Source organism: Mandrillus leucophaeus, unplaced genomic scaffold (assembly GCF_000951045.1).
Source record: "Mandrillus leucophaeus isolate KB7577 unplaced genomic scaffold, Mleu.le_1.0 Scaffold103, whole genome shotgun sequence".
NCBI classification, from domain to species: domain Eukaryota; kingdom Metazoa; phylum Chordata; class Mammalia; order Primates; family Cercopithecidae; genus Mandrillus; species Mandrillus leucophaeus.
The window spans coordinates 1126415-1145779 of record NW_012098432.1 but is presented as its reverse complement, the minus strand read 5'-3'; the positions used below and the strand labels follow the sequence as shown (position 1 = coordinate 1145779).

The following is a 19365-nucleotide window of genomic DNA, read 5'->3' as shown; positions in this document are numbered from 1 at the left end:
TCACTCTTATTCCAAGTTGTTCTAATATTTAAAATGTTGTCTGATACTTCTTAATATATATTTCCTACATTAGAAATGAAGTCTTTCTGTGGCTGTTTTCATCTGCAAGTTGGTTTCTCTAGAGATATCTGTTTTTATTCCTGACCTGGAAAGACAGAGAGTGAACAATAGTCTTAAAATGTGGATTGAGGCTGGATTTATATATAAAATGAATGAGGTCCAGTGTGGCTGCTCCATTTATTAATATTTTTGCAATCTTAGCAATCGGTGCTGATGGCTATGTGGTCAGTTTTTTGGGGTGATGTTGCTGCAGGCTCTCTTCTGGTGGTCCCAGATAGCTGCCGCCTGGAGGGAGGTTATGACTGTAAAGTTTGTGTCCATTTTGTGAGTAAGAAATATGAGTATCCCTAGTTATCAGCAGGCTTTCCATGTGCTACTTCTGACTGACACTAGAAAATATAAGGGACTATTCTAATTCAGAACTAGTTAGTGGGTTGGGCTGTGTCACTTATGAGCTGACAGCATCTGCTAGCAAAGCAAATAGCCTGCAGTTCACAGATTTACGAGGCATTGGCAAAAGCCAGAAAGGAGAAGAGGAGTGAGAGTTATGGTTCGCAGTGTGAAGCAAACTTCCATTGGTGTCAGAGAGTAGAGGACAGCAGGGTCCACAGAAATAGAAGGATCTTATAACTATCTTCCCTATGATAAAAACTCAATGAAGAAAAATGACCAGGTATTTCCAAGTAGGCACCATATAGTACTGATCTATGCTGAAGAAATGGATGCCATATTTAACTCCGAGCTCCACGGAATTTGTTTGTCCCTTTTTTTTTTTTTTTTTTTTTTTTTTTTTTTTTGTTTCGCACTCTTGTCTTGAGTGGTTGGCTGTAGTGTGATCTTTTTTGGCAAGGAGGGGCAGATTTCAACAGGGGCTATAAGGAAGCATATTTCTTGTATAATCTAACTCAATATAAGAATGATTCTTTTTACAGAAACAAAGTTATAGACAATCATATTAGAACAAATCAATTATGTAAAAAAAACGTCATCAATTAGAGAGCTCTTTTTTCATTATTTGGTTTTAGTCAAGGAGTGAATCACATTAGGGTCATACAGGCTGGAGTTTCAAGGTGTGGCTCAAATTTATACAACCAGTAATTAAGGGTAGATACGTTCATATTAACAAGGTCCCCACTGTGACTGAAATACCCTTCTGTTGTAAACAGCCTTTTATGTGCTGGATTCTTCTCCTTGGCTCTGACCTTCTCAAGCACAGAGATCATGGGTTGCCCAGTCTTGTCCCTAGTCACTCAGCCAGCATAGAGCTCATCTTTGTAGCAAATTAATGAATATTTTCAGAATTGATTTGAATAATTGAGAAAGCCCATCTTCATACCCCAGAACTCTGCAGGAAAATCACAAAAGTACACTCTCTACAGACATATACACCATATCAGAAGTCACTCTCTCACAAAGTCAGCTTTGCAAAAAGTCCTTCATCCAACCATCTACCAGATGAAGAGAGGTTCTCATGTGGTGTTTGAGGAGTCAGCACTTCTAAAACACACAACTACAGAAGAAAGTAAGCTTTAGATTTCTCTAGTAATTTCAGAAAAGTAGCTTTCCCTAGAGGGAAGAAAATTCCCTCAGGGAATGTAGTTTTCTTTTTATTGGCCATAATAACCTGCCTGACTGATCTGAGTAGCAGGTGTTGGAGCACTAATGCTCCACTCTGGTAAGGATGCACACGGTACCGCTGGCCAGAAGCCCAAAATGGGCCCACACATACAGAGTATGGATGTGCTGCATGATTCAGCAACATCTGTGGCTGTGCCTTCAGATACATTTAAGGGCAGGGAACTGGAAGCTAATTCACCCAGAAAGACAGCCATAAGGAACATAAGCATATAGTGTCATAGAGTATCTGAATTTACTTCCTCAAGTCTTTCCCCTGGATCTAGCCAGTTGAAAGCCCTAGTTAATTTCTCTCTCAACTCTTCAGCAGGGAAATCGTCCTGGTTTTGGTCAATGAAGCACAACAGGGATTTAGTAGTCTGGGGAGTTTCTGAGTCCTCTGGAGAATGTGTCTATAATAAAGATGTGGGTGAATTGATTTAAGTCATAATGCTGAAACTTGCAAGTCAATGAAACTGTTTTTTCACAGAGCATATATACTGATTAGTTAAAAATAAAGTTGTTAATGTGATGCAGAAAAATATATAATAATGACTATGGAAATTTAGCATAAATGTTGGTAGGCTTGAAATATGAGACAGAAGAATAAAAACTGCCATATCCATGATATTTTATGCCCTATTATCTTATGTCAGAGTTGGAGATCATTAAATTTATTGCTCAAGCTAAAGCTTGTTCAATGTTTATTTAACTCAAAGTTTTATTAATCTGATTAAAGTTTGCATTGGGGTAAGCCAAATTCAGCTATTACATGAAATATAAGTAATTCCCAGAGTAATCAAGTATGACTGCTCATTTTAATCTGCATTTAACTACAGTATATTTCATCTAAATTCAGGTGCAACCCACATAGTAGAATGCAAAGGAGTTCAAATGGAACTCTCAGAGGATGCCATTTATTAGCATTTTCATAATTTAAAAAATACAAAAACTTGAACACATTAAAGAGAAAAAACTACCATGCCATTTGGACTATCAGTTTACATAGCCTACGTTGTGATCAGTGTAGTTCCTTTGCAATAAACTTTGGGTAAATTGTGGAGAAGTTAGTATCAAGTTGACATACTCATTGTAAGAAAATTTATATTTAGAGAGAGAATTTCTTGAAGAGGCCACTGAAACGGGCTTACCAATGCCTATGTTGGGGGAACATCACCTGGACACCATTGATCTTTGTACTATTTATTATGTACCTAGGATATCACTATTAAGTGCTTTGTAGGATTCAAATATCAGAGAAAGCATGTTCATTTAACCTCTCCTTTTGAGGAATTTAAAACTATTCCATTTATTTGCTTTGAAAAGGCTTGTGTGCATGGAAACTGCTAGAGAGAATAGTGCAAATGAACCATACAGAGAGAGAGGTAAGAGTCCTTTAAGATAAATTAGAAAAAGAGAGATAAATCTTCGGTTAGACCTAAATGAGGAAGGAAGAATTTGAATAGCAGAAATAGAAGGTACAAGAAATAGGCTACAGATTCAGAAAAAGGGTGAAGCAGAAGTAGGTACAACATGCATTGAGAATGGTGAAGCCATGCCAGCCTATTTCAGAGTGAGGGCCTCTGATGGTAAATCCAGAGACTGTTGGACAATTCGTGTGAATTTAGGTATAACTGAATCCCATACTGAAGCCTAGAGAGTTTTAAAGACTTTCCCCGGCACATTACTAAAATGTGGCAGTGATGGGATTCAAGTTTAAATGCTATCTCCAATACTATATGGCTGTCTCTTTCTAGGTTTAATGGAAGTTATCTATCTGGGTTGTACAAGAGTAAAGTGGTGTTGACTCTGAACTCAGAACCATCCTATCACAATTGTAGGGTTAACTTTCAAGGGAATTATCTAATAATATCTGAAATGACCCAGACATACCAGCTTACCTAGAAACCATCAGTTTGTACTTTCGGTGGAATCTTTATATTTATTTCCCTTAAACTCCTTCCTGATGTTAGTAGATGAGGTATTATTGGTGTAGTGTGTTTTATTTTCTAAAATATGTAACAGTGCATAAATAGGACATGTAGCTATCCAAGCTCAGTTTGTTATATAGCACAAATAATCCCACAGGAACAGTCTACAGCTGACATGCAACCTCACTTCCCCCAAATCTACTAATGTAAGTGAAATGTAAATTGCACCATTATCACGTTATATGCTAACGTCAGCGTGGTCGAATTGTCTATGGGTTGCCATGACAACCCCAGCTAAGATAAAAATGAAACTGGTATTCACAATACATATTTACCTAGAGCTTATTTTGTCTTCTAGGCTCTTCAATGGCCAACAAGGAATTATTATTCAAAATTTTAGCACAAGGTCCATTCTCACTGTTACCAATGTGACACAGGAGCACTTCGGCAATTATACTTGTGTGGCTGCCAACAAGCTAGGCACAACCAATGCGAGCCTGCCTCTCAACCGTAAGTAATGCAATGGTACCAAAATGCTCCCAGGGGCCTCTGGGCCCCTATCCATCAGTAGAGATAAAACCTAAGAATAGAGTACGTTCATTTTAAAACTCAACCTGATGTGACACATTCCTCATACGTCACACATTCCTTACACATGGAAACTTTGCCCCCAAATCATATCATTGTCCAAAGATTTTATAATCCCTGTAGAAGTCTACATGTATATAAAAAAATGTGTTAGAGCTGAGAAAGGAAAAAAATACATGAATAATAGGGCTAACTGAAAAAAATGTCTTTGGCTGAAGTCAGTAGATTTGGTGAGATTTTGTTGTTTTTTAAATGGATTACATAATCTTGAAGTATAGATTAACATGGCTTAAATTTGTTCTTGGTTGGTTTTCATCAAACATTCATCTTGGGATAGCCAGAATTTCACAAGCCATACATAAAATGAAACAGCAAGTAAATGATCATGGACAAAATATTTTATCCATATAGATAATATTTTTACTCAAAATTGTATTTTAAAATATAACTTAAGATTTTATTCAAATAAATACTACATTTCTAATGTATCTTACTTCCTAAGGACTAAAAACTAGTAAAGAAGCACAAACACAAGGATCGGGTAAAAGGATAGAAACCTCCATGAATGTTTCCTCCTATAATTAATTTTACTGCTGTTTAGAAGCTGAGGAACCAACAAATTGTTGCAGCCACAAAATATTCTTAATTTTGAAATCAAATGTTTCTCAAAATGTTCAAAGAAGACTAGAGAGAGTATACTGTCTTTTCAGTGTCACAAAGTTATCTGAATTATCCTTATCTCTTATAGTTAATATTTTGTAGTAACTTGACAAATGTATATTTGTCTTATGATCCTGTTACAGTAAGCTATCTCTGAAAAATGCAAATATTATGTAGTTCATCATAGCTATCATTTCCATTTTGCAGAAATGTGAATGGGATATATGATGTTCCTACAACTTAAAAATATACTGTAATAAGTTTCCATGATTTATGAGCTTTACATTACCATAATTTAAGAATTCTGATGTGAAATAAAATATATCAGTTTATATCACATCTTTTATTATCCCATCCTAATATTCTTTAGTACTCAATTTGAAAGAAAAGCATTGCTTGCCATGCAATAGTTATAGTATAATATGCTTGCTTAAGTTCCTTCCATGAGGATGATTTATTTAGTGAAATTATGAATAATATAAACCACTGAAAATATTATAAAGCAGTGTGAATTCCAATTTAATGTAAATATTGATACTTCTTTGGTATATTATTAATATTTTAAATGGTTTAAATATTCAAGCACTTGAAAGAATAAATGAATTAACACGGCAAAGTAAAGAAAAATTTAAGGCTTAATAACATATTAAGTTTTGCTATTTAAATTTTTAAATTACGTTCTGATTTTCAAAACTGAAACATTAATGAATGTGAAAAATTAGGAACAAATTCCACTTGTGTAAACATTTGTTTTACTCTGACAATCTTAACACAAATGTCTGGAAATAATATAGTGTTGAAAAGGCTTCTAAAAGTAGTGCCTTCAGAAGAGACTCTCATCATCTCTCTCTGCCACTGACTTGCTGTATGCTGAGGTGCTATTAAGTACATACAATTTGATTAATTTGTTAACAAAGGCAAAATATGAAAATCTCATCTGTAATTATGAACATAGCCCTGGAAGTTTGGGAAAATGCCCATATACTCAGAACCACTTGTACGACCTCATCTGAAGCTCTTACTGCCCTAAGCATTTTCATTTTGTCTTACAGTTATTTTTATATATATTCCATCTCTCCATCAAATTATAAGTTCTTTAAGAAGACAGGATCAATGTCTGATTAGTTATTTTATTTCCCATATCACCAAGCACAGCGCCTGCTATTTAATAAGCAATTAGTAAATCTTTAGTGAATACATGAATTAAACATTGAGTAAATGAATGGATGGATTAATGAATAAATAAATGAGTGAATGAGTTTTAGCTGTAGAATCTGTACTTGTAACCTCTACAGATACAAGGCAATATGACTGTAATTACAAATAGCACATAGTTAGCTTACTCTGAAACAGACTCTATTCTTATTTTTTATATGAATTTGTTCATTTAATTCTCACACAATCCAAAGAGCTAGATTCTGTAATTCTCCTCTTCTAGAAAGGAAACTTAGAGAATATAAATGTGGCTGAGGCCAAATGGTTAGTGACAAAGCAAAACCTTAAACCCTGACAATCTGGCTTCAGATTCTAAGCTTTTATCTACAATGCCTACAGCCAGCAAAGCACAGCACTAGACGTTGGAAAGGGTTAGTTGGACTGGAACCCCATCCTGAAGGAGTTCTCAGATGAGTGAGAGGTGAGAAACAAGCAACCAGGCAACTATAATGCAATATGGTCAGTGGTACCATAATGGGGCAGAGAAGATGCTCTTACTGTAGTCTTAAGGGTCATGAAATAACTTTCATGTAGAATAGCCAATACTACCATTTGAATTATAGCTAAGGTACAACTGAAAACATCATCTTAGCAATGACTATCTCGTTTTCTGGGGCAGAACTTTTCAGGAGCTCATTCAACAACAATCATGTGCACAAAGTATAGTGGCACAAATAAGAGAATGATCAACTCAGTCAGTCTCAATGACTCAGAGAAAAATATAGAGGAGATGCCCCTTGAGGTAAAGGTGATTAGGTTGAGCCTGGGTGTGGGAATGGTGATGGAAGAAAGAGAGAGGCAAGCACTCTAGTGTGGAACCGCTCATGTAAAGACATGGCAGTATGAAACAATTCAATACATTTGAAGACACTATAGTACTTTAATATGGCTTGAATAAAAGGTAGAAGGAGAGTGTTGAGAGATGAGGGTAGACAAGTTGGCAGGGATGAGGATGAGAGAGTTGAAATGAGTTTTGGCTGTATCCTGGTTTTGGAGAGTTACAGAAGGATTTTAACAAGGGAATGATACAAACAGATTTGGTTTCCAAAAGACACTCTTATGCACTGTGAACTGCTAAACCCAGATATTAAACTTTTAATGCTAAAGGTAAAATAACAATAATAATAGTAACACCAAAAAGAATAGCAGAGGCGAGAGAATTGAGAGCTAATTAGGAGATAGCCATCAAATCTGGCAAAAAAAAAAGAAAAGGAAGGGAGTTGCAAGGATCTAGATATCTCCTAATGTTTACTTTGCATGAAATTAGCCAGAATAAGTGCATAAGAGAAGAATTGAGGCTTTGAGATTTTAGGAGGAGGCAGAAATTAAAGGAAAAAATTAGGTCATTTCTAGACATTTTTAGTTCAAGGCAATGTCTAATAGGTAGCTGGGTATAAAGTCCAGAATGGAGACATAGATAAAGTTATCAGAGTGGACGTAGTAGTTTCAGCCATGAGAGTAAATGAGACTTCTCATGGAAGCCATGTAGAGTGAAAAGATTACCAAGGACAGAAATCCAAGTAAAATTAGCATCAAGGAGTGAGCCTAGGAAGAGAAGCATCCTGCAGAAGCAAGCAAATTGAATGTGAATGGAGATGCCTGAGGAGGGTCGGCATTGTGGAGTGCTGTGAAAGCTGTGAGAGCAGCCCATTTCAAGAAGAATGAAGAGTCGGCACTGTCCTGTGCTACATCCACTCAGGGAACATCTGAAAATCAACCACTGTCTCTGACAGTTGGGCAGTTAGTTACTGGTGACCTTTGCCAGAGCAGTTTCTGTGTAAAACTGAGAGTAGAAGCTAGATTTCTGTGATTAAGGTTAAATAAATAGATGAGGAAATAGAGACATGGATAATAAACTGCTCTTTTCAGAGGTTAGGCTATGAAAAGGAGAAGACAAGGCTGATGTTATGCCTTGATGTCTAGCTGCTGGTCTGATTAGTATTCCTTTCTGATTAATATGGCCCAGGGGCTGTGTGTGTATCAGCAGCTCCCTGACCTGCAAAGATACAACATCCTAGCGTTTGATGAACTATACTATAGTGAACTTGCAATGTTTTCTGGTTTTCTGCAAGTCTCCATCATTTTCAGCTTGTTCGCGTCTTTCTCACGTCTTTCTTGGGTCCCAGGGAAATAAGCAAATTTTTGATTTAACGTGAAGACACCTTAAACCCCTTTATCTTCCATGGCCTGTAGGCTTTAGGCAGTAATTGTAAGAGAACCTGTAATTTTAAGTAGAGGTTTTAGTAATTTCATTAATAGAATTACTTTAAATTACTTAAGGTAAAAATGTATGTTTTCTAAAAGAAAAAGAAAGCAAACTTTATGGTGGAAAAACTACCGGAAAGCTAGTATACAATGAAGATCCCTCATCCTCTAGATTCTCTGTCCAAAAATTCCTGAAAGATTTCTACGTTGCAAAAAGTACAAAATTGGAAGGGAAGAGAGGGAAAGACAGAGAGTATATTCTGCAGATCAATGTATATTAGCCCTCAGGAAAGAAGTGTTTTAACAAAATTTATAATGGATAACAGTATGCCAACCATTCATAGCAAAATTCTTATTAAATAAAAAATTGGAGATTCAAAGATATTTGTTATTTTATTGTTATTTTTCAGTGCATTTTTTTGCTTCCTGAACATGGGCAACTAAAAAAAGTGTTTCTTCCAAGTCTGTTCTTTAAAGACTATGAACTGAGTGGTCCCATCCTGCCATCTATGGGTTCAATTCATCAAATGTACGCTATCACTTAAGTGGGAATTCAGTAATCAGTACAACATAGTCATTTCTATAAGTAAAACATGTTGTACATGCTTTGTTTCTCACTTCCACAAAAGTACAAATATTTATTATAGGACACGTATTCAAGACTTGCCATCTAAAGGGAAATAGGAGAATTAATTAAGATGGAAGAAAGCTGCATAAGCAAAGTGCTTAGAATTCACACAGCCTTAGTTTAATACAACCCTCTCCTGAGACCTAATACATGGAAATATTTGGTACAAATTGAGTCTCACTTTCGATAAAGACTCATTGCTTAAAGTCCCAAAATAGATAACGATAATATTGCTATGATGTGTGGACGCTAAACTCCCCTCTCAGGTGTTCCTAAAAATGTAATGTCAAATCCTTTACTGTAATATGGGTTCTACAGGTTCTAATGATGCTATAGGGATCTCTCTCTCTCTCTCTTTCTCTCTCTCTCTCTCTCTGTCTCTGTGTGTGTGTGTGTGTGTGTGTTTACTCATGTATGCTTTTATTCAAAGTAACAAAGCTTTTGTCTCTGAAATATTACATGTAAAACATTCAAAGGACCGATCAAAACTGTCTTTTCCCTGCCTTAGCAGCCCTGTGGAGACAATAATGAAGTCCCAATTTTAAATGCTTTATGCTGTCAGGGCTTTTTAACTTTCTGGAATGTCTCCTTTCATATCAGAGAAAATTTCTTCCCAGCTTGTTTAATGTGATGGGCATCTCTTCTTTTCAGATAAAAAGGAAGTCAGTAGCTAGTATCCAAAAGGAAATGGAAGAGTCTACTGAAGAAAGTAAGAATGAGAGTAATGTAGCAGTTTTTCCCTGGTTAGATTCAACCGATGCAAGCAAACAGTACCTTTCAACTGATTTGTTGAATATGAAACTAGCTGTGTCCTTGCAAGTAATATTTCAGCTCTCTGCTTGCTTCAGATGTTCCCACATGCCAGTAAGTAACGGTACAGGCTCTGTTACTTTTGCCTATTACAATGAACCCTGAAAGGTGATACCACAGATGTGAATGACTCATATTTTAGATAGAAATTTATCTCTCCTCTTGTAACTTAAAGGAGATAGGGTTTTCATTTTGGTTGAAAGAGGCAAAAATAAATTTAGACTTGGTGATTATTGAAGACAGAGTGCTGTGTGAGCTAACCTGCTTCATCATTGCAGCTTTGAGATGTTAATGAGAAGGCTTTCCTGGATGTTCTAGTAATAAATATTTAACAAAAAGTAGGTTTGCAGTTGTAGGTAGAATGTGATCCAGGTATACAGGCCTATCTAATCGTTCTCTACCAAACCAAAATAACACACACAGACATAACCATCACACAAATCATGAATATACACAAATTTGCTGAAGTGGAGTATGAGTAAAGCAAGAGAATATTTTTCCTCCCCTATCTCATACCTGGAACATGTATGTATTTTCAAGAAGATAGACACAAAATGGCCATTTAGTGGCATATGGGAGAGACAATAACCAGCAGGCTGAAGCAGTCAGAATGACTGTTGAAGTTTGTGGTGCTCCAAGTCACCAAATTGCCTCTAGTGAAAACCACATATTAGTTAGCGGAGCTTTAGTTACGTTACGTTTGTCAATGCACAGAAATTGGAGCTAGAAGATGTCTCAGATTTTACATAGTCAGTTTTCTTCCAACTTTCTGAAGCAATGGAACCCTTTATTCAAACCAAATAAAATCTATGCAAACTCTTAATGTATGACAAAGATAAAACTGGAGTTAGTTTGGTTAAGTTGGAGACAAATCTTATTTTCCTACCCATCATATTACATAGTGACCTTGAAGCCTCCCAAGATGTCACACAGTTCCAAATAATTTGTTTTGAAAACTTCTTGTCTAAACCAGTTTTTTCACTTTATAGGTGAGGAAACTGAAGCCCAAATAGGATGAGTCAGAGTCCAGAGTCAAGCAACATAACTAGGGTTAGAATTTCGTTTTTACTACTCTTTTTCCAGTGCTTGTCCCACTACACAGGTGAAACACCAAAAGCTTTGAATCGAGCAGATCTGAGTTAAAACTATAATCCTTCATGAAGGATTGTAGATGCTTTAGTCACCTGACCTATAAAATAGAGGAAAATAAATTCTTTTTATAGGATTATTGTGAAGATTAAATGAGGATGTGCAAAATCGCCAATATAGTACTTGTCTAAAACAAGTGCCTATTAAATGCTACTTTCTTCTTCTGTCCTTCTCATGTATAATTCAAATGTTGAAGGGTAAACACAGGCAAGCACAGCTCTATATAACCTGAATAACTGTGTAACTTTATTTCACTGGATAGACAAATCAGTAGCACCGGTTCTTTGATTCATTTATTAATGCACTATGTATATCATTATGATATTGTCCTTTTTATTAGAATTATTAATTAAATCAGCCATGCACGTAAGCATTCACTTGTCATGAGTAAAAAAAAAAGTGGAAAGGTTGTACAAGATTAATTACTCTACTGATGTGTTTCTCCCAAGTTAAGAGACAATTTGACAGCGGCATCTTCAAGCTACTGGTACTGCACATACATTTCCCACAGCTGACAAAGGGTCAGTAAATTTGGAAGGGAAAGGAAGCTTTGGTATTTGGCGTTGTCATTGATCAGCTTTGAAATATGGCTTGCTTATGAGGATTAGGTACCAAAAAGATATAGAAAAATAAATTAGAGTTTCTAAATTAATCACAAAATTTTACTAGAAGCCCTACCCTTGGAGTCAAACTGGCCTTAAATTGGAGAGCTCCATAGCAATTAACTGCCTGACCTCAGCATACCAATCTATAAAATGAGGAGACTAGACTAACTAGTCTCCAAGTTACCTTTCAGCTGTAATGTTTTCAGATCCTAAGAAATCTGTTCGTGTTTAAAACATAGTATGTATGTATTGATTGTTATTTTTTAAAGTTAAACTTACTCTTTAACAAAGTAGAAGTGCTGCCAATATTTTTACCTTCTGTATATTTTTGTTATTGAACTCAAAATTATTTTTATTTGACAGAAAAATGCATTTTAATGTGCTTGTCTCTGTAGTGAGTTTCCATAAAACTTAGCTCAAGAGCACTGCCGGTCTAATCATTTTGTCATCTCTATACAGAATTTTACTCTCCAGAGAAATTTCCTTTATGTTCACAGTTGCAACAATCTTGGCCAGTAACCTATGAAAAAGGCACTAGAATAGACATTCTTGCTTGCTATTTTATTTCACACAGCTCTAATCCTGTAACTAATTAGGCCAAAATGTGACTTGAGTATATGGGGTTGTGACTATTAGGGCTTTGTAAAAATGAAAACATGCCAACATTTCCAGTCAAAAGAAAACATATCAACAGAGTCTTTCTTCAGTATGCCTTTCCTGATCATTTCTCTCACAAAGCCTTTTGGAGGTCCTGTGAGATATTTCTTTCCCAGCACTTCTGAGAAGTTTCTTGGAGCATACTTACCCAGCATGCACTGTGTTCCCTGTAACTGTGACTCCATCTAAAGTGAGATCCAATGGTTTGAGCACATAATAAGGTGGCAAAGTCTAGGCCACTGTATCACCTTCACTTCTGTGCTGTGATTTCTTTCTCTGAAAATGGAAATGTGACCCCTAATAAAAGATCCAGGAATATGTGTGAACAAAATGATTATTATGAAGTTCTGAGTACCGTTATGATTAAACTTCCTATTTCTCCTTAGAGTGAAACATAGTTAATAGGGTGCTCCACTAAATGAAAAAGTAAATTGAAATTGCCTCTTTTTTTGCCATTCTGATGTTCCAGATAAAGGTAAAAAGAGGAGGAATTAACTGTGAAAGTAATAATATTTCAATGGGCCACTCTTTCTCCAAAGCACTGTAAATTCAGTTTTAGTATCCATAAAACTGCTAGGGAAAAGACTGAAATGGCATGTCTTCATTGAATGTGTCTATTCAGTGTAGACTGGATTTCCTTTCTTTATAAATGTAATTCAATTGGGATTTCTCTGCAGAGATACAAATTATCTATCCACACAGTATATGGCTAAATAAGATTTGAATAAACCAAGCAAGGCTTGCTTGCATGGAAATGTTATTTCACCTATACCCTGGCCAGGCATTTATAGTAGGTTGGATTTTCCAAATTTTAGCTTATTTTTAAGCAAGACTTCTCTTTCAACAGTTTTAAAGAAATGAAGCAACTTCAGTTTCCTAGCTCTAAAATGTGTTTTTTAGATAGTTGCACAATCTTCAGTTCCTTTCTTTGAGTCAATCCAATTAGTGCATATGTGGAGCTGCTTAATTAGTGAGGCAGATCATAATTCTTGCTGAAGAACCACTAAAGTCACAATCAGTCCACTTAGAAGGAATTCCAAGTTTTCTAAAATACTTTCTAAGACAAGAGTAACAACACACTTTCCTATAACTGGCAGAATAATAGTATATGCTCTAAGAATTAGTGACCACAACTATAGGGAAATTTGTTTTTTCCCAAAAAAATTATAACTCCTTGGGAGCACTGTAGTTTATGCTCTGCGTATAAACTGTAGATAATAACTGTAATCAAACTGACTAACCTTAACTAAGTAAACACATTTTTTAGGAAGACTTGCATAAGCGATAGATGCACACTGCAGGCTTGACTCTGCAGGCTTGACTCTGCTGGAAAAAGATACATTGAAAGGGTTTATTTCCTTCAAGCTAACATGTGCCTGTTGGAGGCCATATTTGACATCCTTTCTTACACCCATTTTGCTTCATTCTGAAGAACCACCTGTATTTCTCTAACATTCTTCCTGCCAGCAACACCTGAAAGAATGAGCCTCACATGCTAAAATAATCTAAGACTGCCACATATCACCATCATGAGAAACTTTCCATTTATTATTTTCGTTTCCTGGTTACTATGCTCCTTAATTCTTTTCTCTCTCTTATTATGGTGATTGTCATATATTTTTTAAAGTTTTTTATTTTAAGTTATTGACTCACATTAGTGATAGGCTCTTACCTGCTATTTATTTATTTATTTTTACTTTCTGTATCCTTTCCTCTTATTTCTCCTTATTTCCTCTTATTTCTCCTCAACTCCAGGACTTAATCATCACCAAAAGAGACAGATAGATGCTTCTGTAACCAGTAGTATAGATTCAGAACGGAACCAAACAGCCTCTGAATAGGCAAGCCTGAAATTGCTTTTGAAAGCTTCATCACCAATAATGTAATCAAACTTAGCTTACCCAAAATTGATTTAAGTTGCAGCCTAAGGGCCAACCTTTGACCAGGGCAGCGTTCACACTTGCATTGATTCTGCCTGCAATTGAATTACTCAGGCAATTCTGTGCGCTTTTAGCTTTAGCCCTGGAGTGCAAATGGCCAATTTGGGAGGCAACTTGCTTGTGCTTGAAATTTGCAGAAAGATTTTCTCATACATTTCTGGGGAAAAGCAGGATTACTTTTTAAAAATATTATCTTAGTCACAGAACTCGCTGCCCAAAGCACATTTTGTTTCCTTGTTTTCATATTTGTTTTGATTTGAGAAAACTTTGTTTCCCCTAAAGAATCTCTTCTGACTTTGGAAAGATGAGGTCTGCTCCTTCCATATGTGTACTAAAATTTAGAGGAAATGAAAATTAATGAGAAAAAATAAGGCAAAATAATATGCTGCTATTAGATAGAGGGAAAGGCCAGAAACACACTATATTTTATAGTTCTAGGGGCAAAAGTTAAAAAAAAGTATGGTTATGAAGCAAAATAATACTCTGTAGGTCTGTATAGGATTGTATTCTATGACAAATCCCTCCCTTTCTTTCTAAAATATTTTATAAGACTGGCATGAAGAAACATTACAAGATGCTTTTCTGCATCATAACAGTCTTTTGTTAAACACTTATATTTTCTATAGTTTTTCCCTTTGTACTGTATGATCAATCGTACATTATCTACCCTCCTCACAAAACTTCTTTCATTTTCACATAACCATACCATCTCCATGTGTTTATTTTACATAATTATAAAAAAGATTCAATTGTATACCTTGCAAAAACTTCTCCATATTTCTATTCAGTCTTCCTAAGTAATATTTTATGGCTTCACTATGATACATTTAGTGGTGAATTGTTAAATATTTAACTGAAGTAAATGATGTGTATAGGTTGGGCATAGTGCCTTGCTCCTGTAATCCCAGCATTTTGTGAGGCTGTTGCAGGTGGATTGCTTGAGCCCAGGAGTGTAAGACCAGCTTGGGCAACATGACAATACCCCATTTCTACAAAAAATAGACAAAATTAACTGGGTGTGGTTGCCTACACCTGTCATCCCAGCTACTTGGAATGCTGAGGTGGGAGGATCACTTGAGCCCAGGAGGTCAAGGCTGCAGTGAGCCGAGATCATGCCACTGCACTCCAGCCTGGACCACAGAGTGAGACCTGGTCTCAAATTTAGGAAAAAAAAAAAAAGAAGTGTATAATGAGACTTACAAATAATAAAATATGCAATTATATTTATTGTAAATTCCATATAGTCAGTTGCTTCTCACAGATTCTTTCACTGATTTTTGGCACAATCTTGTCTCTGTAGCCAGCCTATGATTATAATCCATATATGTGACATGCATGATGTTGCACATGGAGCTGTATTCTACCTAAAAGGATTATTCTAACTTGAGTAAGAGATGATATTTTTATGATAATGAGTTAGATGAAAATAACCTGTGCAAATTTTTTGCTGAATCAGAGAATAGTTTTGGAATACTCCAAGAAAATTTCTCCAATTTTTTGTGTCAACGTTAATGTAATGGCCACAGACATGACACGTTACGTTTAATCCCTATTAACATTCACTTCATCATTTTCTTAAGTCTCGACAATCAACTAAATAATAAATCAACCTGTAACTTGGACCTTTTGCCAGTTTCCATGGTATAAACATTCCCAACATGGCTGATTTCAAACTACCAAGTGATGTTACTGAATGCAGAGTTGGGAAGAGATGTGCCATATCACACACCATTGTATAATATTTCTACAATACAGAAACAGGGATGTGAGTAACCTGAAGATTATAAATAATAGTATACTGTAGTTAAGTAATTTGGAGGTAATGAGGTTTAAATAGTTTTTTGCATTTGTGTTTAGTATCATTAATTAATTCTAAACTTATAGAATTTAAATTTAATAATGGCTGTATTTAATAAATAAATAGCAGAATTTCTACAACTTTCTCAATTGGCCTTATAAGCTAGTATAAGCCAGCTTTAGCATGCCACTATCTATTTGAATGACTATAAGGGAGAACACAATTTCTCCCCATGTAACCTACATGACTCTAGACAAATTACATAACCTCACTTATCTTTAATTAGTCTATCTGTAAAATGGAGTTAAAGGAGTAATACCTAGCTCACATGGAGGTAGAATAATTAAATAAGATAGACATAAAGTGCCTGGCTCCTGGTAAGGATTTATACATTATGGCCTTTCTTTACCCTCTTATATAACTTCAATGCCCCCTCCCCCATTATTTATATAGTCTTCTTCACTTTATTTTGAGGTAAAGATGATTTTATTCCGCATCTCCAAATCCATATAATGACCTCTGACAAAATTAGGATTTTATTTTGTCTCTATGATAAACTTATGCCTACCTAAATATTGTCACATGCATGCCACATTTCTTGTTTAAATTTGCTGCAACACAAACCATTTCTTTCTTACAATTGACTCTTACTATGCTTCATTCCCACTCCACAGTAGATTTTAAGCAATGCTATTCATTTATTCCTAAGGTATGAGACCTCAGAGGATGCTTATTTTGCAGTGTCTTTATTCTATGAAGCCAAGAGAGAAAAACATACAACCTGGTCATAAAAAGCATTCACATATTAGGGCGTATAAGCCTGAACATTAACATCACAATAGGTTCCAAATCTATTGTTATCTTTCCTCTGACTTGGCCAGAGTTAGGGGAGGAGGAATTTATATGTCAAACTGCTTTGAAATAGGTGGAATCAGTTCCCTTTTATATCATCCTCTCCGCTACCAAAAAAAAAAAAAAATAAATATATATATATATATATATATCTTTTAAGTAGTTGTATTGTTTTATTTTCTGATTCTTCCTAACTTCTTAGTTATTTAAAGGCAAAAACACATTTGTGGGCTGCATGTTTGGGACATAAGATTGACCAATAATGTCATAACTTTAAAACTTAAGTATTTTTTCACGTATTCAGTTTATTATCTATATGCCAAGTCGCATGCTGTGTTGGGAATACAAAGTTGGGCTAAAATAACTTGATTCATAACCTTTTGGAGATTGTCAATTTTGAAAGGGAGGTTGGCAACACAAGCAATTATCACAAAGTGTAATTAATTCTTAGGGGTGATAGAAAGAATGACTAATATAAGTGAATAATAAAAATCCCATGTGGCTGGAAAACAGAGGATGATTACAGGTAAAGTGGACAGAGCTGGGTGAAAAGAAGGGCAGATGATAGCTTCTAAAGTGGACTTGCAAGGAAATGTAGTAGAAATGATATGAGCCAAAAACATATTTTCATATACTATTGGTAGCTTTTAAAATGTGAGTGACAAATGAACAGTGATTACTAGAATACTGTAATGCTTTGATTCGTAAGATGTGTCCTAATGCATGTGAAATAATCCCAGTTACTAACATGAAGCCTAGTGTTAATCTCTGCCTTAAATTCTGTATGACTTTTGATACTCCACAGACAGTGCACTTATTTATCTTCTCCTCATATATTTCTGGAAAATCAGATATACTTGTGCCAATTTTTTCTTAAAGGAAGAGTAAATTACTTCACTGTTGATCTATTATGCTGATCAAATAGTAAGATAATAAGTACTGCGCTATTTAATGAAATGTTTAATCTTTTTCTAATATAACCTTCCCTAACTTTTTTCTAGTACACTGTTAGTCTATTCATTAATTCATACCATATTTGCTTGGTCTAATCTCTTTTTCCTTCAAATTATACAAGATGTTTCAAGAAGCCCCCCAAAGACATTTATGAGCAAAATCTTTGGTCTCTGAGTAAAGTAATACGGTTAAATAGTCTTGCCCCTGCGTGAATCCATAAAGAATTTCTCTATATAGATGTATAACAACTTATCGTCTGATTAGAGAATTGTCTGATTGATAATGGCATGATAACAGCTGATTAATAAGTATTAAAACTGATTTCAGTGACCTGGAAACCACCCCATAAAGATAATTTACCAATTCAGCTACAGTTTGCTCTACCCAATGAATTACTAGCCATAGTATATACTGTCACCAGCCCCAGATCAATGAAGAAATAAGTTCTCTAAAGAAGAACTTGCCTTTGTATGTTAGTTGTTTTTTGTTTCATTTTGTTTTGCTTTCATTTCTAATAACTTATATCTCTAGTCACAGCCTCCCATCTTAAAATTGGTTATAATAGGAGCCTGATGAGAGAGCTGAGATGGCTTAGCACAAATCCAGCATCATTGTTAATCAGCAGGTATAATAAAAATGTTTATGTGTATTATACCCTACTAACTGATGGGTGTGAGAAAAGAGAAGTATTAGGAGAGAAGTATAGCAGCCTTTATTTAGTATGGCTCGTGTAAGATCAGACTTAGTATCTAGGCTCAATTAGAGAATAAGAAAAGGCAGAATGTAACGCACTGCTATATCTTGATACAGATAATCATGACTTCAGGAGTTCAGAGAGAGTGTGTATCAGTACTGGGGAAAAAATAGCTCCAAGGGAGTATTCTGCTGATGGTGATTCAGAATCATTATCTTCAAATATAAAGGACAACATTATTATCTTTTGTGATTTAACAATAGTTGAATTCAACGTGAGATAGGCCTAGCTTTTAACAGTTTTGGAAAATATTATGTTATGTTGTTGTTGTTGTTATTGTCATTGTTTACAAAGGAGAGTTCAGCAAAGAGACAAGCTTAGACAGAGGACGCTTTCAGACTAGAAATTGGTCTGATTACCACATAGATGGATAACAGAAAAAATCTGGAACCTATTATAGTATTTTGAAATGACTATTTAAAGTGCACGTGCATGTATATCGCTAGATTAAAAATCACCCAATGTTGATTTCAGTTCTTTATGGCCACTACTATGTGTATTGATTGTAACCAACCCCTTCTAAAAGACCAGGAGATACATAGTCATCTGGGTTTCTGTTTATATTTCTCACTTCAGAGTGGGTTGGCTGCTCCTCCAACATTGTTGACAGCTTTTTGAAGTTTGCAGCCGTGTTAGAGGCTTCTTCCTAAGTGATCCCTTAAAGCTATAAAATTCTAGCCTGACTTCTTTAAGATAACTTCTGCAATCTTAATGTCTAAAACAAAGGTCTAGAAACAAAAGCAAATTATTTCATCTACATTTTACTTCACCATTAAAATTCTATCAAACCCAAATGCTTAGAGACCCTCCACCAAAAGGCAGGAATATTCTAAGAACTAATTTATCATTTTTTATTCATTAACATTAAAATCCTTTGAGACTTGAAAAGAAGTGACAAAAAAATTACAATTCTGTGAATAACTTTCTAGACAACTTCTCTAAAGC

The 19365-nt window shown here is 35.3% G+C and overlaps 1 protein-coding gene across 2 annotated transcripts in view; it reads left to right on the top strand.

Moving 5' to 3' along the window:
• Nucleotides 1–19365, top strand: part of NEGR1 (neuronal growth regulator 1) — a 942943-nt gene that overhangs the window by 744632 nt on the left and 178946 nt on the right. For both annotated transcript variants that reach the window (XM_011977699.1, XM_011977695.1), the window contains one exon: nucleotides 3964–4115. In XM_011977699.1, coding sequence (XP_011833089.1) covers nucleotides 3964–4115 — 152 coding nt within the window. The remainder of the gene's footprint in view (nucleotides 1–3963; nucleotides 4116–19365) is intronic.